Source organism: Acanthopagrus latus, chromosome 23 (genome assembly GCF_904848185.1).
Source record: "Acanthopagrus latus isolate v.2019 chromosome 23, fAcaLat1.1, whole genome shotgun sequence".
NCBI lineage: Eukaryota > Metazoa > Chordata > Actinopteri > Spariformes > Sparidae > Acanthopagrus > Acanthopagrus latus.
Genome location: NC_051061.1, coordinates 12,105,301 through 12,120,856, shown reverse-complemented (window position 1 = coordinate 12,120,856; position 15,556 = coordinate 12,105,301). Strand labels below are relative to the sequence as shown.

General features: G+C 45.1%; 1 protein-coding gene across 1 annotated transcript; it reads left to right on the top strand.

Annotated features, from left to right (window-relative positions):
- The first annotated feature begins 296 nt into the window (after positions 1-296).
- srebf1 (sterol regulatory element binding transcription factor 1) lies at positions 297-15,515 on the top strand. The gene is made up of 19 exons (XM_037088973.1): positions 297-686; positions 3,333-3,905; positions 5,259-5,434; positions 5,543-5,680; positions 6,557-6,775; positions 6,865-6,979; positions 7,163-7,320; positions 7,424-7,640; positions 7,725-7,909; positions 8,006-8,267; positions 8,566-8,732; positions 8,981-9,149; positions 9,290-9,398; positions 9,589-9,698; positions 10,427-10,559; positions 10,741-10,906; positions 12,496-12,711; positions 13,203-13,314; positions 13,700-15,515. Exons 1-19 carry the CDS (start codon positions 581-583, stop codon positions 13,918-13,920), a joined length of 3,552 nt encoding a protein of 1,183 aa, XP_036944868.1. The 5' UTR covers positions 297-580; the 3' UTR covers positions 13,921-15,515.
- Positions 15,516-15,556: the final 41 nt, after the last annotated feature.

The window sequence follows — 15,556 nt, the reverse complement described above, 5'->3', positions numbered from 1 at the left end:
TAGGTTGAATTAGACGCGATAATTTATCATATATAGAGCATATATCATGGATATTCAGTAGACCATTATTTTGTAGCTCTCAATATACTGATCTGTGTGCGTATTGTTGAGCCATGATATCAGTTTGTCGTGTACATTAGCAACTATCTCTCGTTTTACAATGTCGCCCTTTTAAAATTGTGGCATACTCTCCACACGCTGTCACCGCTTCAGTCAAATAATCAAAACAACCCAGAGAAACAGGAGGACGTGGGAATCCGCTTCAAAGGCAGTGATTGGCTTGCGCGCCTGTCAATCACCATCGGCTAGGTGGGTTCATTCGGCAACCCCCGTAAGCACGTTCGTGCGGAATGAGCTTCAGTGTTTGGCTCGGTTTGACAAGTTTCCCCGGACGATCATGGGGGTAGGAGTGAGTAGTTAGTTGACATATCAATAATAGAAAAAAGAAGTTGCGGCTCACAGTGCGAGTGTTTCAGCTACACCTGGGATCTGACGCTTTGGCAAATGTAGGGGACGTGAGGAGTTCACGTTTTTTTTCCTCTCTCAAGTCTACATTGGAAAGCCAGACACAAGAGTAAAGATGAACAGCCTGTCTTTTGACGATCCTTCGTTGGATAACCTGGATCCAACACTGACCCTTCACGACCCGAGCGACATCGACACGGCCCTTTTGAGCGACATCGATGGTAAGGATATAAAACAGCGGCGTTAAACTGCTAGCTAACAGTAAACCAATAACACTGCCTGCAACTTAGAGCTCATTACCTCCTGCATGCCATGTGTGCTTCAGCCCTCTGTGTGACCTGCCTTCTCTGTCCTACATTCAACGTTTAGACTAAAACCTTTTTTTTTTTGACAACTTGCACCTGCTAAGCCAACGGTTGCAGCTCACAGCGTAGCTTTCATCAGCCATCATTAGCTTGGCTAGCTAACCGCCACGCTAGTGTCCCTTGGAGGTTAGTCGAGATAATAACAGGTGGTTTGTGTTGGTGTGCTTACAGCGTTGTGTCTTGCACTATCAAAAGTCACTGCGACAGTCTCGCTGTATGTGAAAACGGAGTGAATATTGGAGCTAAGCTAACAGCTAACGTGCTTGATAGATGGTCGCGAGCGCGCCCCGCCCCCATCGCGCTCCTCATGGAGGTTACTGTCGTTCATTCCTCTTGGTCGGGTTCACTGTGCCTCAGTTGACCGAACTGACGCATTGTTGGCCTCTATTTTTATTTTTTAATAAATAGTTAAAACACAATAATATATTAATATGCTTTATTGGCATCTTTTCTATTTATATCTGTAGTCTACTGTAGTCGTTGCTTTTGGCGTTTTAAACTTGCGTATCTACCGGCGTAGTAAATCAGCCTCACATGCAGTTACTATGGACACACTCATGTGCTCGTTTACTGTATTGTTAGGTTAGGGATGTTTGATTAAAAAAATACAAGATTCACATACATCAGCATGTATTTCTATATCTGTATTTATAAATGGAAATCTATGTGTTGTATCATCAGAGATTTACCTGTAATAACTAATATGTGTACTGCTATGTACTGCTGTGCACTGCTATATTCTGGACTAGATGACCTGCTCGCCCACTTCCCCCGTTTGACCGACAGTAACCCTCCGCGGTGCTGCTCGATGGTAACCTCTCGCGAAGCCATAGACAGCGAGCCCTCTCTCTCTCTTCCTCGTCTTGGGCTGATCGGCATAGCAAGTCTCTGAGGCGCGCTGTGATTGGCCAGGAGCGATCACCTCATACAAAACACTGGATTACAAACCTAGGGTGCTGCTGCGTCTCACTGCAGTCACAACATGCACTCAAAGTCAGTTAGGGTTGTTTTTGGTGTTTTGCTTTGTTTTGGTTTTTCCTGGTGAGGTCAAAATTAGAGACTATAAAATAATTTGGCATGTTTTATACAGCAGGATATAACAGTGCTTAAACCAAAAGGATGGCGTCACACTTTGTTCTCATTATCATATTTTCACATAATATACTTGAAAGCATCATACATTAAAGCAAAGCAGTGTATATGAGAGTCATATTATATTGTTATTGATTCAGTACAGTTATACCGAGTTGCAATATCTTGATTAAGTTAGTTTCATGACCTTCATATGTTATGTCACAGCACATAGGACCAGTTTTCTCATCCTTTTTGTAGCATGTTGGCCCACAGGTGCAGGAAAACACAGTTGTAGTTAAACTATAAACTAGTAAATAATACTGCAGTTAAACTTTAGCTGCACTTGGGTTTGCAAACATTAAACGTAGAAAATACAGTAAAGTGTGTGCTTGTACATAAGACTTTGTGTTAACACTCTGAATATGATTTTGTTCCTTTATCCATTCAGACGAATTGTAGGCTATAGATCCTGGTTGAAACCAACAACTGCCTTAAGCTGTTTTAAATTGCCCCAACTAGGGCTGCAGTATTGCACAATTATTACACTTATTATGAGTTATAATAACCCTTAATGGAATTAAAACAGAGGGGTTTCTCTGTTAAATAAATGCTTTATTATAATTTCAAAAAATGTGATGTCCTGACAGACATGGAACTTGACACAAATTCTCCATCTAAATCTATATCTATATCTAGCTCTCTCTCTTTATATATGTAAGTATATGTATATGTGTGTATATTAACAACAATAATATGGTAAAGTTCAATATCATGTGTAAGCATTTGCACAAAGTGTTACTATCATAAACATTCATATCACTGCATACTTGAAAACCTCTAGTTGTAACAGACATTTTTTCATAAATCAATCAATCTAAAATTGATATTTGAGTTTGACATTATAACATAAGCTCATTCTTGGGTAAGATGCTCTTACTCCTCTTACTAAGTTTTGTCAGTTGTATGCTACTTGCATTAGTTTCAGTTTTGAGGAAACTTCTTTGAAAGCATAGCTTTATAAGCTCCAAATTACCTAGCACTGAAGGAAATTGCTACCCTAGAGAGAAATCAGGCTTGGTTAACTAAAGCTCTTAAGGTATTTAGAAAGAGTAGTTGAATGTACATCGTTAAAAAAAAAACCCAACATGATAAACTCGACAGTTTTACTGGTGTCCTCTGTAGCTTACATTTAAGGGTTCTCACTTGCATCACTCTGCATCACTCAGTTCTCACTCTGCATCATAAGCACCGTACATGTTTGTTGATGTTTGGGTAACTGCCAGCGCTGATGGAAATGTAGGAGATCCAGTTTGCTGCTGAGAAGATGTTTTCAGTTAGGTGCATTGATCACTTCTATAGATCATTCTTGTGTGTTTCTCTACATAGTCAATAGCAATGATGTTGTTTCTGTTTTCCCTCCCCCTGCAGACATGCTACAGCTCATCAGCAACCAGGAAATGGAGTTTGGAGGACTGTTTGATAACCCTCCATATACGGGGCCCCCTCCCACCCAAGAGCTTCCTTGTTTGACCCAGTCCATCACCCCGGCTGCCCCTCCAACCACCACCACCACACCCCCATCTACATCTTCCTCGTCCATCCTGAGCAGCAGCCCCCATCTGGATGCACTCCTGGGCCCTCCAATCACCCGTAGCTCCTCCACCCCAGACAAGACCTTCCAGCCTGCCACCTTCCAGCAGTCCCCCTTGGCCCAGGTGCCCATCACCACCCAAAGGCAGCAGCCAGCCTCCCCGCAGCAGGCACAGAGCCTCAGTCAGCCTAAGGTGGAGCAGCCCCAATCGATTCTCAGCCCAGGTGGCCCGGCCCAGGCTGCTTCACCACATGGATCACCGGGACCAAACCCAACTTTCAGCTCGACGCCCCAGGCCCTCTTCACCACGCCTGCACCTCAGAGTCCGCCTCAGCAGCAGACACAGCCTCAGGCACCGGCACAGCCCCAACAGGCCCGGGTCAACTTCAGCAGCCCGAACACCTACACAGGTAAGCACTCATTGATGGTTATGAGTGTTTTATTATACATGATGGTGAGCTTACTTTCTTCTTAAAGTGACAGGTTTGTTGGCTTTGCATGTAGTTAATCGAGTTAATACAACACCCATAATGTACGTTGGCTGCTTTGGTAGATTAAGTTATCCTGAAGTTGTTCATCAGCAGGTTTAAACTAGAGATAAGATGATGATTTTGTCTTTTAAATGATCTTAAATTAAACTCCAGGCGGTGATAAGAAAGTGTTCAAGTGTTATCTGGCTCTCTAAAGCTACAGATGCATCACAGGAGATATCCCCTGGTGTGAAAATGCAGTTGAAAATGGCTTTTAAAGAAGACATCAGTTGCTGTATTTTTAGGCCAATAGAAGATTTAATATTTGCCCTTCATATCAAAATGTGGTTCCAGAGACAGTCATTGTTGCAGATACTACCACAGAAGTTGTTCTAAGTACTTTGCCAGGTGTGTATATGTGTGAGTCTGGCTGTCGCAGTCAGAATTTGTCAGCACAATACTAATAATTAATAATTGATAACTAATTCATCCATAATACTGGATTATGGAGTCAAATGCAGATGCTATTCCAGTTTGGAAACCTTTCACAAATTAAACCCTAGTGCCCAAAAGTTTGCTGTCATGTGTGTTAGATTTAAGTCACCAGGTTAGGACATTAGGTTACTCAACCTTAGCTGATGTCATATCCAAGTCCTAATCTAACAGACTTTGCTCAGTGGTGTGAGCCAAAATGAAAACGCTTACACGGGGAATCCCCAAATACATATCTGCAGCAGTCTTGTCACGTGTCCGCTGAAGCCTCTCAGAACACTCAAAACTGATTGATGCTTGATTGTTGCTTTTTTGTTTTTGTTTTGCACTGGACGAAATGTAGAAAATAAAACATTGTTTCCGAATTCTCTCAGATGCAATAAATGTTTATTACTCCATTACTTCAGCAGAAAACTCCCACACCCTGCTACTGATAGGTAATAATAATGACTAGCCCTGGTTGAAGCTGATAAGAAAACACAAGGTGACACACTGAATGTTGCTCTCACTTACGTCTAATGAGTATGCAGTTCACCTGTTGACCTACAAACCCATAGATAATGACTTGCTCAATATCTAGCAACTCAAATATCTGAATTGTTTAAAAGATTATAAGTTAATAAAAGATACGAAAGGTATCATTTTAAATGACTTCAATAATTAGGTGAAAGCATTTTTGGCCATTACTTTATGCTTGGTAGAATTCTCAGCGAACGTAATGGATCATCGTCATTGATATTTTATATACTTTATACGTGCTGGGATTAAAGCTAATTGAATCTTTGCGTGACTCTTTTCTAGCGGTCAGTCCCGTCAGTGTGAGCCAACCCGCCACCAGCTTGTCGTCGTCACCTCCGAGTGTCCAGCCGGTGACCATTCAGGCTCAGCTCCAAGGGCTGACCACCACGTCTCCCCTCCTGGCCACAACAGCAGGCCAGCCAGCCCAAACCATCACATCCCACGTACAGCAAGTACCTGTAAGTGTGTTCAGCTGGCACCGGAATTAGCCTGACTTGGAGATAAGAAAAAAAATGTGAAACTGTATCTTAATTTAATATGTGTGTACCTGTGTGTTTCTTCTTCAGGTGCTGCTGCAGCCCCAGTTCATCAAGGCTGAATCTCTGCTGTTGACCACTCTCAAGCACGACCCCTGCATGGTCACCACCGTGGCCTCCTCCACATCTCTGCCCACCACCACCCCGGTGCAGAGCACTTCACTTCAGGTAGGCACGTCGTGAGCAGAGTGGTTAGGTTTATGATTGAAATTGAATATAGTCCTTGAAAACTAGTTGATTTTGAAACATGGTCATAATCATGATTGCAACATACACTTGAAGTTATTGTGAGTAGCTGGCAAAAATAAATAAACAGATTTTTTATATATATATATATATATAGATATAGATATAGATATAGATAGATATATATATATATATATATATATATCTATCTATATATATATATATATATATATATATATATATATAGATAGATAGATAGATAGATAGATAGATAGATAGATAGATAGATAGATAGATAGATAGATAGATAGATAGATATAGATCTCTCTCTCTCTCTCTCTCTCTCTCTCTCTCTTTGGGTATGAAGGACTTCTGTCTACCATATTTGTCTCAATCTTCGGATTGGGGACCTTAAATGTAGATAAGTCACCAATTAGTTGATTGAAAGAAAATTAAACGCTTTTGATAATCAGTCCGTTGTTCTGTCAAACGTGATCTATTTTTTAAGCAAAAATATACATTTGCTGGATTTGTTGCTTTTCTTTGTCATTTATGATTCATAACTGAAGAGGTGTTGGGTTTTGGACTGTTAATTGGACTAAAAAAAGCAATGCGAAGACATAATTTTTTTGACATTTTACAGACAAAACAAATAAAACCTGAAAGATTGATTTAGAATAGAAATAATCAATAGTTGCAGCCCTACTTGAAAAGTGCTTGAAATTTACTATGTAAGATCACATCTATGGGACAATACCTTATATTAATTGTGGGTCAGGTGTTTTTTTATGCTGCATCCTTTCTGTGACTCTTCCTTTATTCTCTGTCTCTCTTGTGCCACCTCGTTGATTTCTCTAGGCTTTTATGGGCGGCGGCACCATCCTGACCACGGTGCCTGTCATGGTGGACACTGACAAGCTGCCAATCAACCGCATCGCCATCAGCGGCAAGCCGGCCGGCCAGCCACACAAGGGAGAGAAGCGCACAGCCCACAACGCCATCGAGAAGCGCTACCGCTCCTCAATCAATGACAAAATCATTGAGCTCAAAGATCTGGTGGCTGGCACTGAGGCCAAGGTACGGGGGGGGGCTGTTTTTTAAGCAGTTGTTGACATTTAAAAGGTGGAAAAAGAAGCTTATTGTGTCTATACGTTTCTTTTGTTTAGCTCAACAAGTCCGCAGTGTTGAGGAAAGCCATCGACTACATCCGCTACATGCAGCAGACCAACCAGAAACTCAAGCAGGAGAACTTGGCCCTAAAAATGGCAGCCCAGAAAAACAGTATGTGCTCCAAACCTCTTCTCTCTTCTTTACCCATAACAGCCTCTTTGCAATTTATTCCAGTTCCTTGAAAGTAAGTAATCCAGTTGACCTCCTGTGATGAGGTCTATGGGTAGCTACTGTTTCCCTGAAATGAGAAAAGTGAAAATGGCCATCTAAAAGCCCTCCTCGTCTTTTCCCCAGAGTCTCTCAAGGACCTGGTTGCCATGGAGGTGGATGGACCGGCTGATGTGAAGAATGAGCTGCCCACCCCGCCAGCCTCTGACGTGGGCTCCCCCACCTCTTTCTCACATTGTGGGAGCGACTCAGAACCTGACAGTCCGATGGGAGAGGACACCAAGGTACGCAGACCCGGCCCCCGCCCTTCTATAAAACTGCACTTCATCAGCAGAATACAAAGACTTTTGTCACAGTAATTAACTCCAACGCCTCTTCTGTCGCCAGCCGAGTGTGGTCATGTTGGACAAACAAGAAGCAGGAGGCAGCGCTGGCGGCATGTTGGACCGTTCCCGCATGGCGCTGTGTGCCTTCACCTTCCTCTTCCTCTCCCTCAACCCTCTGGCAGCGCTGCTCTGCTCATCTGGCAGCAGCTCAGCTGGAGGTGCTGCAGCCACTGCCACCCACCATGCAGGGAGGAGCGTCCTGGGTGTGGATATCACAGGTACAGAGACGTTTTGGACTTTAGAAATTATATAAGGTATTCTTAGTGGGTACAGGTACATTTAAAACAATGTGTTTTCTGTAGCGGACTCGTGGGGCTGGATGGACTGGATGCTCCCAACTATACTGGTGTGGCTTCTGAACGGCGTTCTGGTGTCAGGGGTTCTGATCCGGCTGTTGGTGTACGGAGAGCCTGTAACCCGACCACACTCTGGATCCTCTGTGTTGTTCTGGAGGCACCGCAAGCAAGCCGACCTGGACCTTGCGAGAGTATGTTCCAAAAGAAATGTCTATGTCTTTGATCTTTGTCTACCTGTGTTTACCTGTGTTCTCCTTCATCATCACATCTCTTTCACCCCCCCACAGGGAGATTTTGCCCAGGCCAGTCAGAACCTGTGGACCTGTCTGAAAGCTCTCGGCCGTCCTTTACCCACCTCCCAGCTGGACCTGGCCTGTGCCGCCCTCTGGTCCCTCCTACGATTCTGCCTCCAGCGTCTCTGGGTGGGCCGCTGGCTGGCAGCTCGGGCCGGAGGGCTGCGCTCAGACCGCCCCCTGCAGGAGGACGCCTGCAAGAGCAGCCGTGACGCCGCCCTGGTTTACCACCGCCTGCACCAGCTGCACATGACAGGTCGGTTGGTGGGGGAAAAAAACATGTTACGAAAATTGAATCAATGCAGTAGACTGAACTCTGTCAGGTGGCAAGTGACAGGATCTCAGGTGATCAAAGAGCAAGTCAGGCAACACTTTCTCTGCTGTGTGAGTGAGTTGATGTTGAGTCAGTGCCAGAGAAGCTTTAGACTTTGGATGCATTCGACCACGCTGGCTCTTTTTTGTGTTTTTATGATCATTGCATCACTTTTCTTCTCTTTGAAATAGAGCATTTTGTAAGAAGTAAGTAATTTCTTCTCTTCTGTCTGTGCATACAGGTAAGCTGAATGGTAGCCACTTGTCAGCAGTGCACATGGCTCTGAGCGCGGTGAACCTGGCAGAATGTGCTGGCTCCTGCCTGCCCGTAGCCTCTCTGGCTGAGGTCTACGTCTCTGCAGCTCTACGGGTCAAAGCAAGCCTGCCAAGGATCCTGCATTTTACCTCTGTAAGTCCCATCAGCTTGCACATGCACATATATTTATATCGTGCACATTAGATATTCTGTTCCATCGTTTTTGCTTGGACTTTGTCAGAGTGAGGTACTTGCACAAGTTTTGAGTTGACGTTTGGTTCATTTGTCTTCCGTGTGTAATTATTAAGAGTTGTTAATGACCCTCGCACTCACCAACTTTGTAAACACTAAAGTACACTGAACCAAAACATCAGGACTAAACTGTGTTTTTCTTCTGATAGCGCGTGTTTCTGAGCAGTGCCCGCCAGGCGTGCCTGTCATCCAGTGGCAGTGTGCCTCCAGCTATGCAGTGGCTCTGTCACCCACTGGGTCACCGCTTCTTTGTGGACGGGGACTGGGCCATCCGCAGCACTCCCAAAGAAAGCATCTACAGCCAGGCTGGCAACACCGGTCAGTGCTGATCTCACACTCCCTGTGTAGATGTGTTCTAAAAACGACTAATTGAATGCCTCAAAGCATGTCTGTGTTCTCTACACGCACATTCAGGTCGTGTTATTTGTCATGTCAATAGTTTGTTGGTTCTCTTGCAGTGGATCCTCTGGCCCAGGTGACTCAGGCATTCAGGGAGCACCTCCTGGAGAAGGCTCTGTACTGTGTGGCCCAACCCAGTGGAGAGACGAGACCCAGCCAGGGCGAAGGGTGAGAAACAAAACGCACTTCCAAAATATCAGTGTCATTTGTTACCATTTTCTAAAGTTTGGTTTGCTCTTCAATGCAGTTAAGATGTGAATACATACGGAAAAGGAAACAATATAAATAGAAATAATTCAAGAATGCCTGTGCATGTGTGTTCATGTGGCATAACCCTTCGGTCTATGTGTCTCCTCAGGGAGTATGCTGATGCCCTGGAGTACCTCCAGCTGTTGATGAGTGCTTCGGATGCAGCTGGTGCCACCTCCCAGTCATTTGCTATTGGTTCTAACATGGCTACTGTCACTGGTAAGTTCTGTCAGCATCACACTTTTTGATCCTAGCGGAAATTCTTCAAAGATCCTACAATTTCAGTTGCTCGAGTACAACCACACATTCTGGGCTCTCTACTTCCTTACTGCTTTTCTTCTCTTGAAAGAATCACATTTCCTCCTCACCTGCCGTGACGCTTCCATTTCCCTAATGCGCTTGCAAGATGAAGTTTTTACACTGCTAAGATCGAGTAGCCACCTTCCACCCTCCCTTTGTCCTCACTGATCACTGATCTGAGCGAAAGGGTGCTGGGTGAAAGGGAGGCATCCACCAGATTGCATCATCTATCTTCTGCGCTGTCAAGTCAGTGATCACCTTGAGAGGAGGGAGGGCTTGGGAGGCTGTGCAGGGATTTTAATGGAGAGACTTTTCTTGGCTGGGCCTCAGGTTGCTCACAGTGTTAGGTGTGTGTGTGTGTGTGTGTGTGTGTGTGTGTGTGTTAAATGGAGTAGTTTTCCCTCATGAGGGAGTCGTCAAAATGGCTGCTTCCTCTCAGCATGTTGTGACTATGCCAGAAGGGAGAAACAGATTGATTCAGAGGTCAAAAAACACAGACAGCTGCTGTCTGTCTGCATGTGCGTGCGTGGAGTGCACGACACTCTCATGCATGTTAAATGTGTAAGTGGGCAGTGGGGGATTCAAATATTTGAACGTCCGTTTGTCTACGAGTGTCTCGCCATTGACTGTTTTGTCCCATCTTCCAGGCTGCGACCCCCACTCCAAGTGGTGGTCCTCAGTTGCCGTGGTGATCATCAACTGGCTCCAAGGAGATGACGGCGCAGCAGAGAGACTTTACCCCACTGTCGAACACTTGCCCCGCAGCCTGCAGAACGCAGAGTAAGTCAGACATGCACGCAGCACGTCTGCAGCCACACTTGAGTGTGTTGCACTCGTCTGCTGATGCCAAGCAGAGGACACACACACACACACACACACACACACACACACACACACACACACTTCAACTACTTTAACCTGTGTCCTCTGTCTCCTCTCTTCTCCCCCCTCGCTCTGTCAGGAGTCTTCTGCCTAAGGCATGTCTGAACACATTCAGGGCGGTGCGGGCTCTGCTGTCCAAGCCAGAAAACTGCCAGCTGAGTCTGAGCTACAGCGACAAGGCCAGCGCCCTGCTCCGAGACAGCCTCAACCTGGGACCACACTGCCACAGCTCCGGTTTAGACAAGGTGCACACACTTAAAAACACACACACAGGCACGAGAATTTTGGTCCACATTGAAGTCAAGTTGATATTTATTATTCCTGAGGCAAATTGTGTGGGGGGGCGACAGCATCTGCATTTTAAGATATGAATGTGCACAGTGACAGATGTGCCCACATGGATGCGAGTGTATGTGTAAAATTATAAACTCAGGAAATTGGACACACACTTTTTTTCACTACACAAAACCGCACATTTTACCACAGAATCCCCTGCAGCAGCTCGTCTCTGTGATACGGTGCTGTCCTACCCTCTGGCGTTCGGCAGATGGTGATGCTGGTGGATAGGTAGCTCACAGCGTGCGCTGGTCTACGGCCAGAGCTGCGGTGCATTGTAGTTGCATTGCATGTGTGTCTCAGCAGAGTGCAATGTACCTGCAGTGCAACACAGAGCTGGGCCACATACAGCAGAACACACGCACATACAGAGAGGGTGGAAAATGTCCTTTGTTGTAGCTTAATTTAGTAATTGTTAATGCTTTAATATATATACATGCGCTCTGATACTCCACTATTATTCAGAATATGACAATGGTCAGGATCTGATAAGAGCCATTAAGGGTGTCATGATTTCGATTTTAAATCGACTGAATCGACTGAAATTTTGAACTTCGAATTATAACCATCGATGCTGCCCCCATGTCACGTCCGGTCGACTGGCCAAGTGGAAAAAAATACACACATGATGAAGTGCAGCAAGTCAACCTCCTCCAGTCAAACGATAGCATGGAGACCCATTGGCAGAACTTGAACCCCCTCCTCTTTCACTGAAGTCGCCGGTGTGGAAGTATTTTGGATTTCCAGTTAGTGATTTTGACAATGTTCACCATAAAAGCCACAGTTTGCTATGTGCGTGTACTATATTCTTATGTTGGCAGCACGACTAACATGGCAGGACATCTCCACAGGCACCACAAAAACAGATTTATCTGTTAAACCAACACCTGTAACACAAACTTCTCTTCTGTCTTCATTTGGAATTAAAATTCCACGTAACTCAACTCGTGCAAATGCAATTCCAAGTGCCTTAGAAGTATTCATAGCCACAGACATGCAACCTTATTCGGTGGTGGAAAACTCGGTTTTAGGCATTGAATTAGCGTGCTAGAACCATGCTACGAAATGCCAAGTAGAACGCATCTTATGCCCATTGAGTGGCCTTAACTACAGATTGCTGGACTTCCAGAGCAACACAGAGATTCATGACTGTCACAGCACATTACATTAATGATGACTGGGAAATTCAAAATCCAGTCCTTCAAACTCGCCCCATATATGAAGCTACTCGTCTTTCTTTTATTCAGACAAACATGGCTGCCACTGGTGAAAAAACAGAAAGAAATGGCACAAGCTGCTGAAGCCTTTGCACGTTTCCTTATTTTGACGTGATAATTTCCCCATAAGTTTGGTCTAAAATGGAGATCCATGCTGTGTCTTCCATGACCACACTTACGAAAAGAAACTGTTTGAAGACACTCCAGGTCATTAGTCAGTGGTTTTACTGTCCTGCGGCTTGTCTTCCATCTCAGTCCTCATCTTGTCCTTTTCTCTGCAGGTTGTCCAGTTGCTCTTGTGTGATCTGTTGCTGGTGATGAGGACCAACGTATGGCGTCTGCAGCAGCAGGGGGCTGGTCCCACAGGGTCGGTGTCGGCAGGTACAAGCGGCCCCGCGGGGCTCCACCAGGCCTCCCCGCCCGAGCTCCAAGGCTTCCAGCAAGACCTCAGCTCCCTTCGAAAGTTGGCACACAGCTTCAGACCTGCGATGCGGAGAGTGCGTATAACAGTCTCAGTCACCACATTTTTAGCGTTGAGCTTTGTCTTCCTGACAGCTTGTTTAAACTTTCTACAAAAAAACCAAAACAAAAACACGCATCCAATCAAGCATGAACACTGGCTGACTGACAGTCTTCCTCGTACCTGGGATGATGAGCATAGAATTGTAGTACATAAAGGCAACACACGAAGAGAAGCACATAGCATATACACGCACAAATACTTCCTGTGCACATATTTGCAGGCAGCTCACGGTACAAATCTCTGTGGAAATTAACCAGGAGGTGTTGCAGCGCACACACACGCACACACACACACCCCTGAGGCAAGTGTTTAGCTGTGGTGTTCACAAGGATTCAAAGTCTCTCTGAGGTAGAGCCGAACACCCTGTATGAGTCATCATCACTTGCTCTCCTCCCTCTGCCGCCTCCTCCTCCTCCGCCGCCGCTTCCTCCTTCTCATCTCTCGTCCCACCATCTCTTTTTCCAGTTGTTCCTTCACGAAGCTACGGCCAGGTTGATGGCGGGAGCCAGTCCCACCCGCACGCATCAGCTCCTGGACCGCTCGCTGCGACGCAGAGCAACACCTGGAGCCAAGACAGGTGTGTGTGACCTACAACTCACATAAATACATCATCATGCAGTAATGTGGTCATCTTATAACATAATTTCTGACTGATCAGATGTTTTCAGTATCTTTAGTGTTTTTTATGATTCAGTATTGTTGGCTCTGATAATCATTAAAATAAAAATGTAAGGTTTAATTTCTAGATTTGTTTTATTGCAACTTAATAAAAGTTGTAGCTGAGAGACGCCTAATTGAAGCTGCAGTTATTCAATCCACTAAATGAGTGAACAAGAAGTTGCCTAAGTCTGATTGGCTGTTTGTGGCTGATGACATCGAAAAGCTCACCCTAAAATAGCCCACTAAAGACCGTCTCGTGTGTTTTTTTTGTTTTGTTTTGTTTTTTTATTGTGTGTGTGCAGAGGAGTGCGAGACGAGGCCAGGCCAGCGGGAGCAGGCGGAGGCCGTGATGCTGGCGTGCCGCTACCTCCCCCCCTCCTTCCTGTCGGCTCCCGGCCAGAGGGTGGGCATGCTGGCGGACGCGGCCCGCACCCTGGAGAAGCTGGGAGACAAGAGGACCCTCCACGACTGCCAGCAAATGATCATCAAGCTGGGCAGCGGCACCACCGTCACCAACAGCTAGAGAGGACTGGAGGGGAGGGGCTGAGAGACTCGCACAGACACTGTATATAGAAACATTTCTGACATACAACAACAACACATCCACACACAGAAAAGAAACACACAACCAAACAACTTGTACATTTTATCGTGCAGCTCTTGAAACAGATTTCTACACTAAGATTCATATCAAACTGTCAGGATTTTTCATCATGGATTGTCCCCTCCCGCTGCCCCCAACCCCACATCAGGAGACACTTGTAGAGTCCACGCTCTTGTTGCTGTGGATTATTACCAGAATACTAGAAGCATTTTTTTCGTCTCTCGTCGAGCTGAATCTCCCTTGTGAGAACCCATTGCAGTGCCACAGTTTGTCCACAGAGAGGCGCCATCACGGTTCAGTGTGAATCATGTGAGAGTGTGTGTGTGTGAGAAGCATGACAGATATTTGCCCTGCATTCATTCAATACAGTCCCACCCCTCAGTTGTTTTTACGACACCTTCTTCGGGGCAGGAGCGCTCAGCGGGGTTGGTGGGCTCTGATTGGCCCCGCAGAGCGTGGCGTTTCTCGAGAGCGACCGGGGCTCGTTCGCCGGGAACGGTTAAAGTTGATTTGAATTATGTTTCACTGGCGATGATTGGAGGCGAGCTGCTGCACAAGCTCTGCGTTTCTATCTGCACTAGCCCTGCGTGGCTGATTTCAATGAGATGAGTAAAAAAAATATGGCTTTATGAGGTTATTTTCATAGAGGTCGTTCTTTTTGTTTTGCTGTGTACATATTTTAAAATGTATTTATAATCTGTATGAACTTTGATTAAGCAGTATTTTGCATCAGCAGAGTGATAAATGCTTATTTTCTTCCCTTAAAGCTGTCCTTTGGTATCTTTCGACCAGGCCCAAATAATGAAGTTACTGAAGAGGTGACCTGTTGCACTAGTACAAAACTGTGGGATCTGAAGAAACTGGCGCCACCCAATTCTGGCACCACCAACCGACAACCAAAAAACATGAACCTCTGGCACTTTTGCAACAAGTTACATAACATGCAGACAGTTTCAACATAATTGACCATTATTTTTCCAAAGAGCGTCAGTAGTTGGATCACCTTCAGAGCAGTGCTCGCTCTTTCTGAGTCATTATAGTTTTCGTGCTCCTAGAGAACCACCGCTTGTTGATTTTTAGAGGACTGCAAAATGTTTTTTTTTTGTCCCATGACCAGTATGTTTTTTATAGTGTGTCACTAATGTGAAAGACTGAAAGACGTTGGGGGAATGAGAATGAATGAGACGCAGCCCAAGTCTAAAAGGTATTCTTCATATGTCGTTGAACTGACATCTTTTCATCTCTTCCTTGTTCTTCGGTTTCAACCTTTTCTGTTATGTAAATATTAAAGCATTTTCTAAAGAAGACTGTGACATGTTTCCTGTGGTGCTTAATGGGGTAATGGAGTTTGATACCACACGACCGCACCAATAGAAGTAGTTAAAAGTCTCCCTCTGCTAAAATTATGCAAGTGGGTCATGTGCTGACTTTTAAAAATGGGACAAAACGTTTGTGAAATGCACTGAAGATGTCTATTGTGGGAGAAATGCTGAAATAAATGATGCTAACTCTTATTTTCTGAAGTGCTGTTATTGTAACCAAAGAGCAAAGGTTG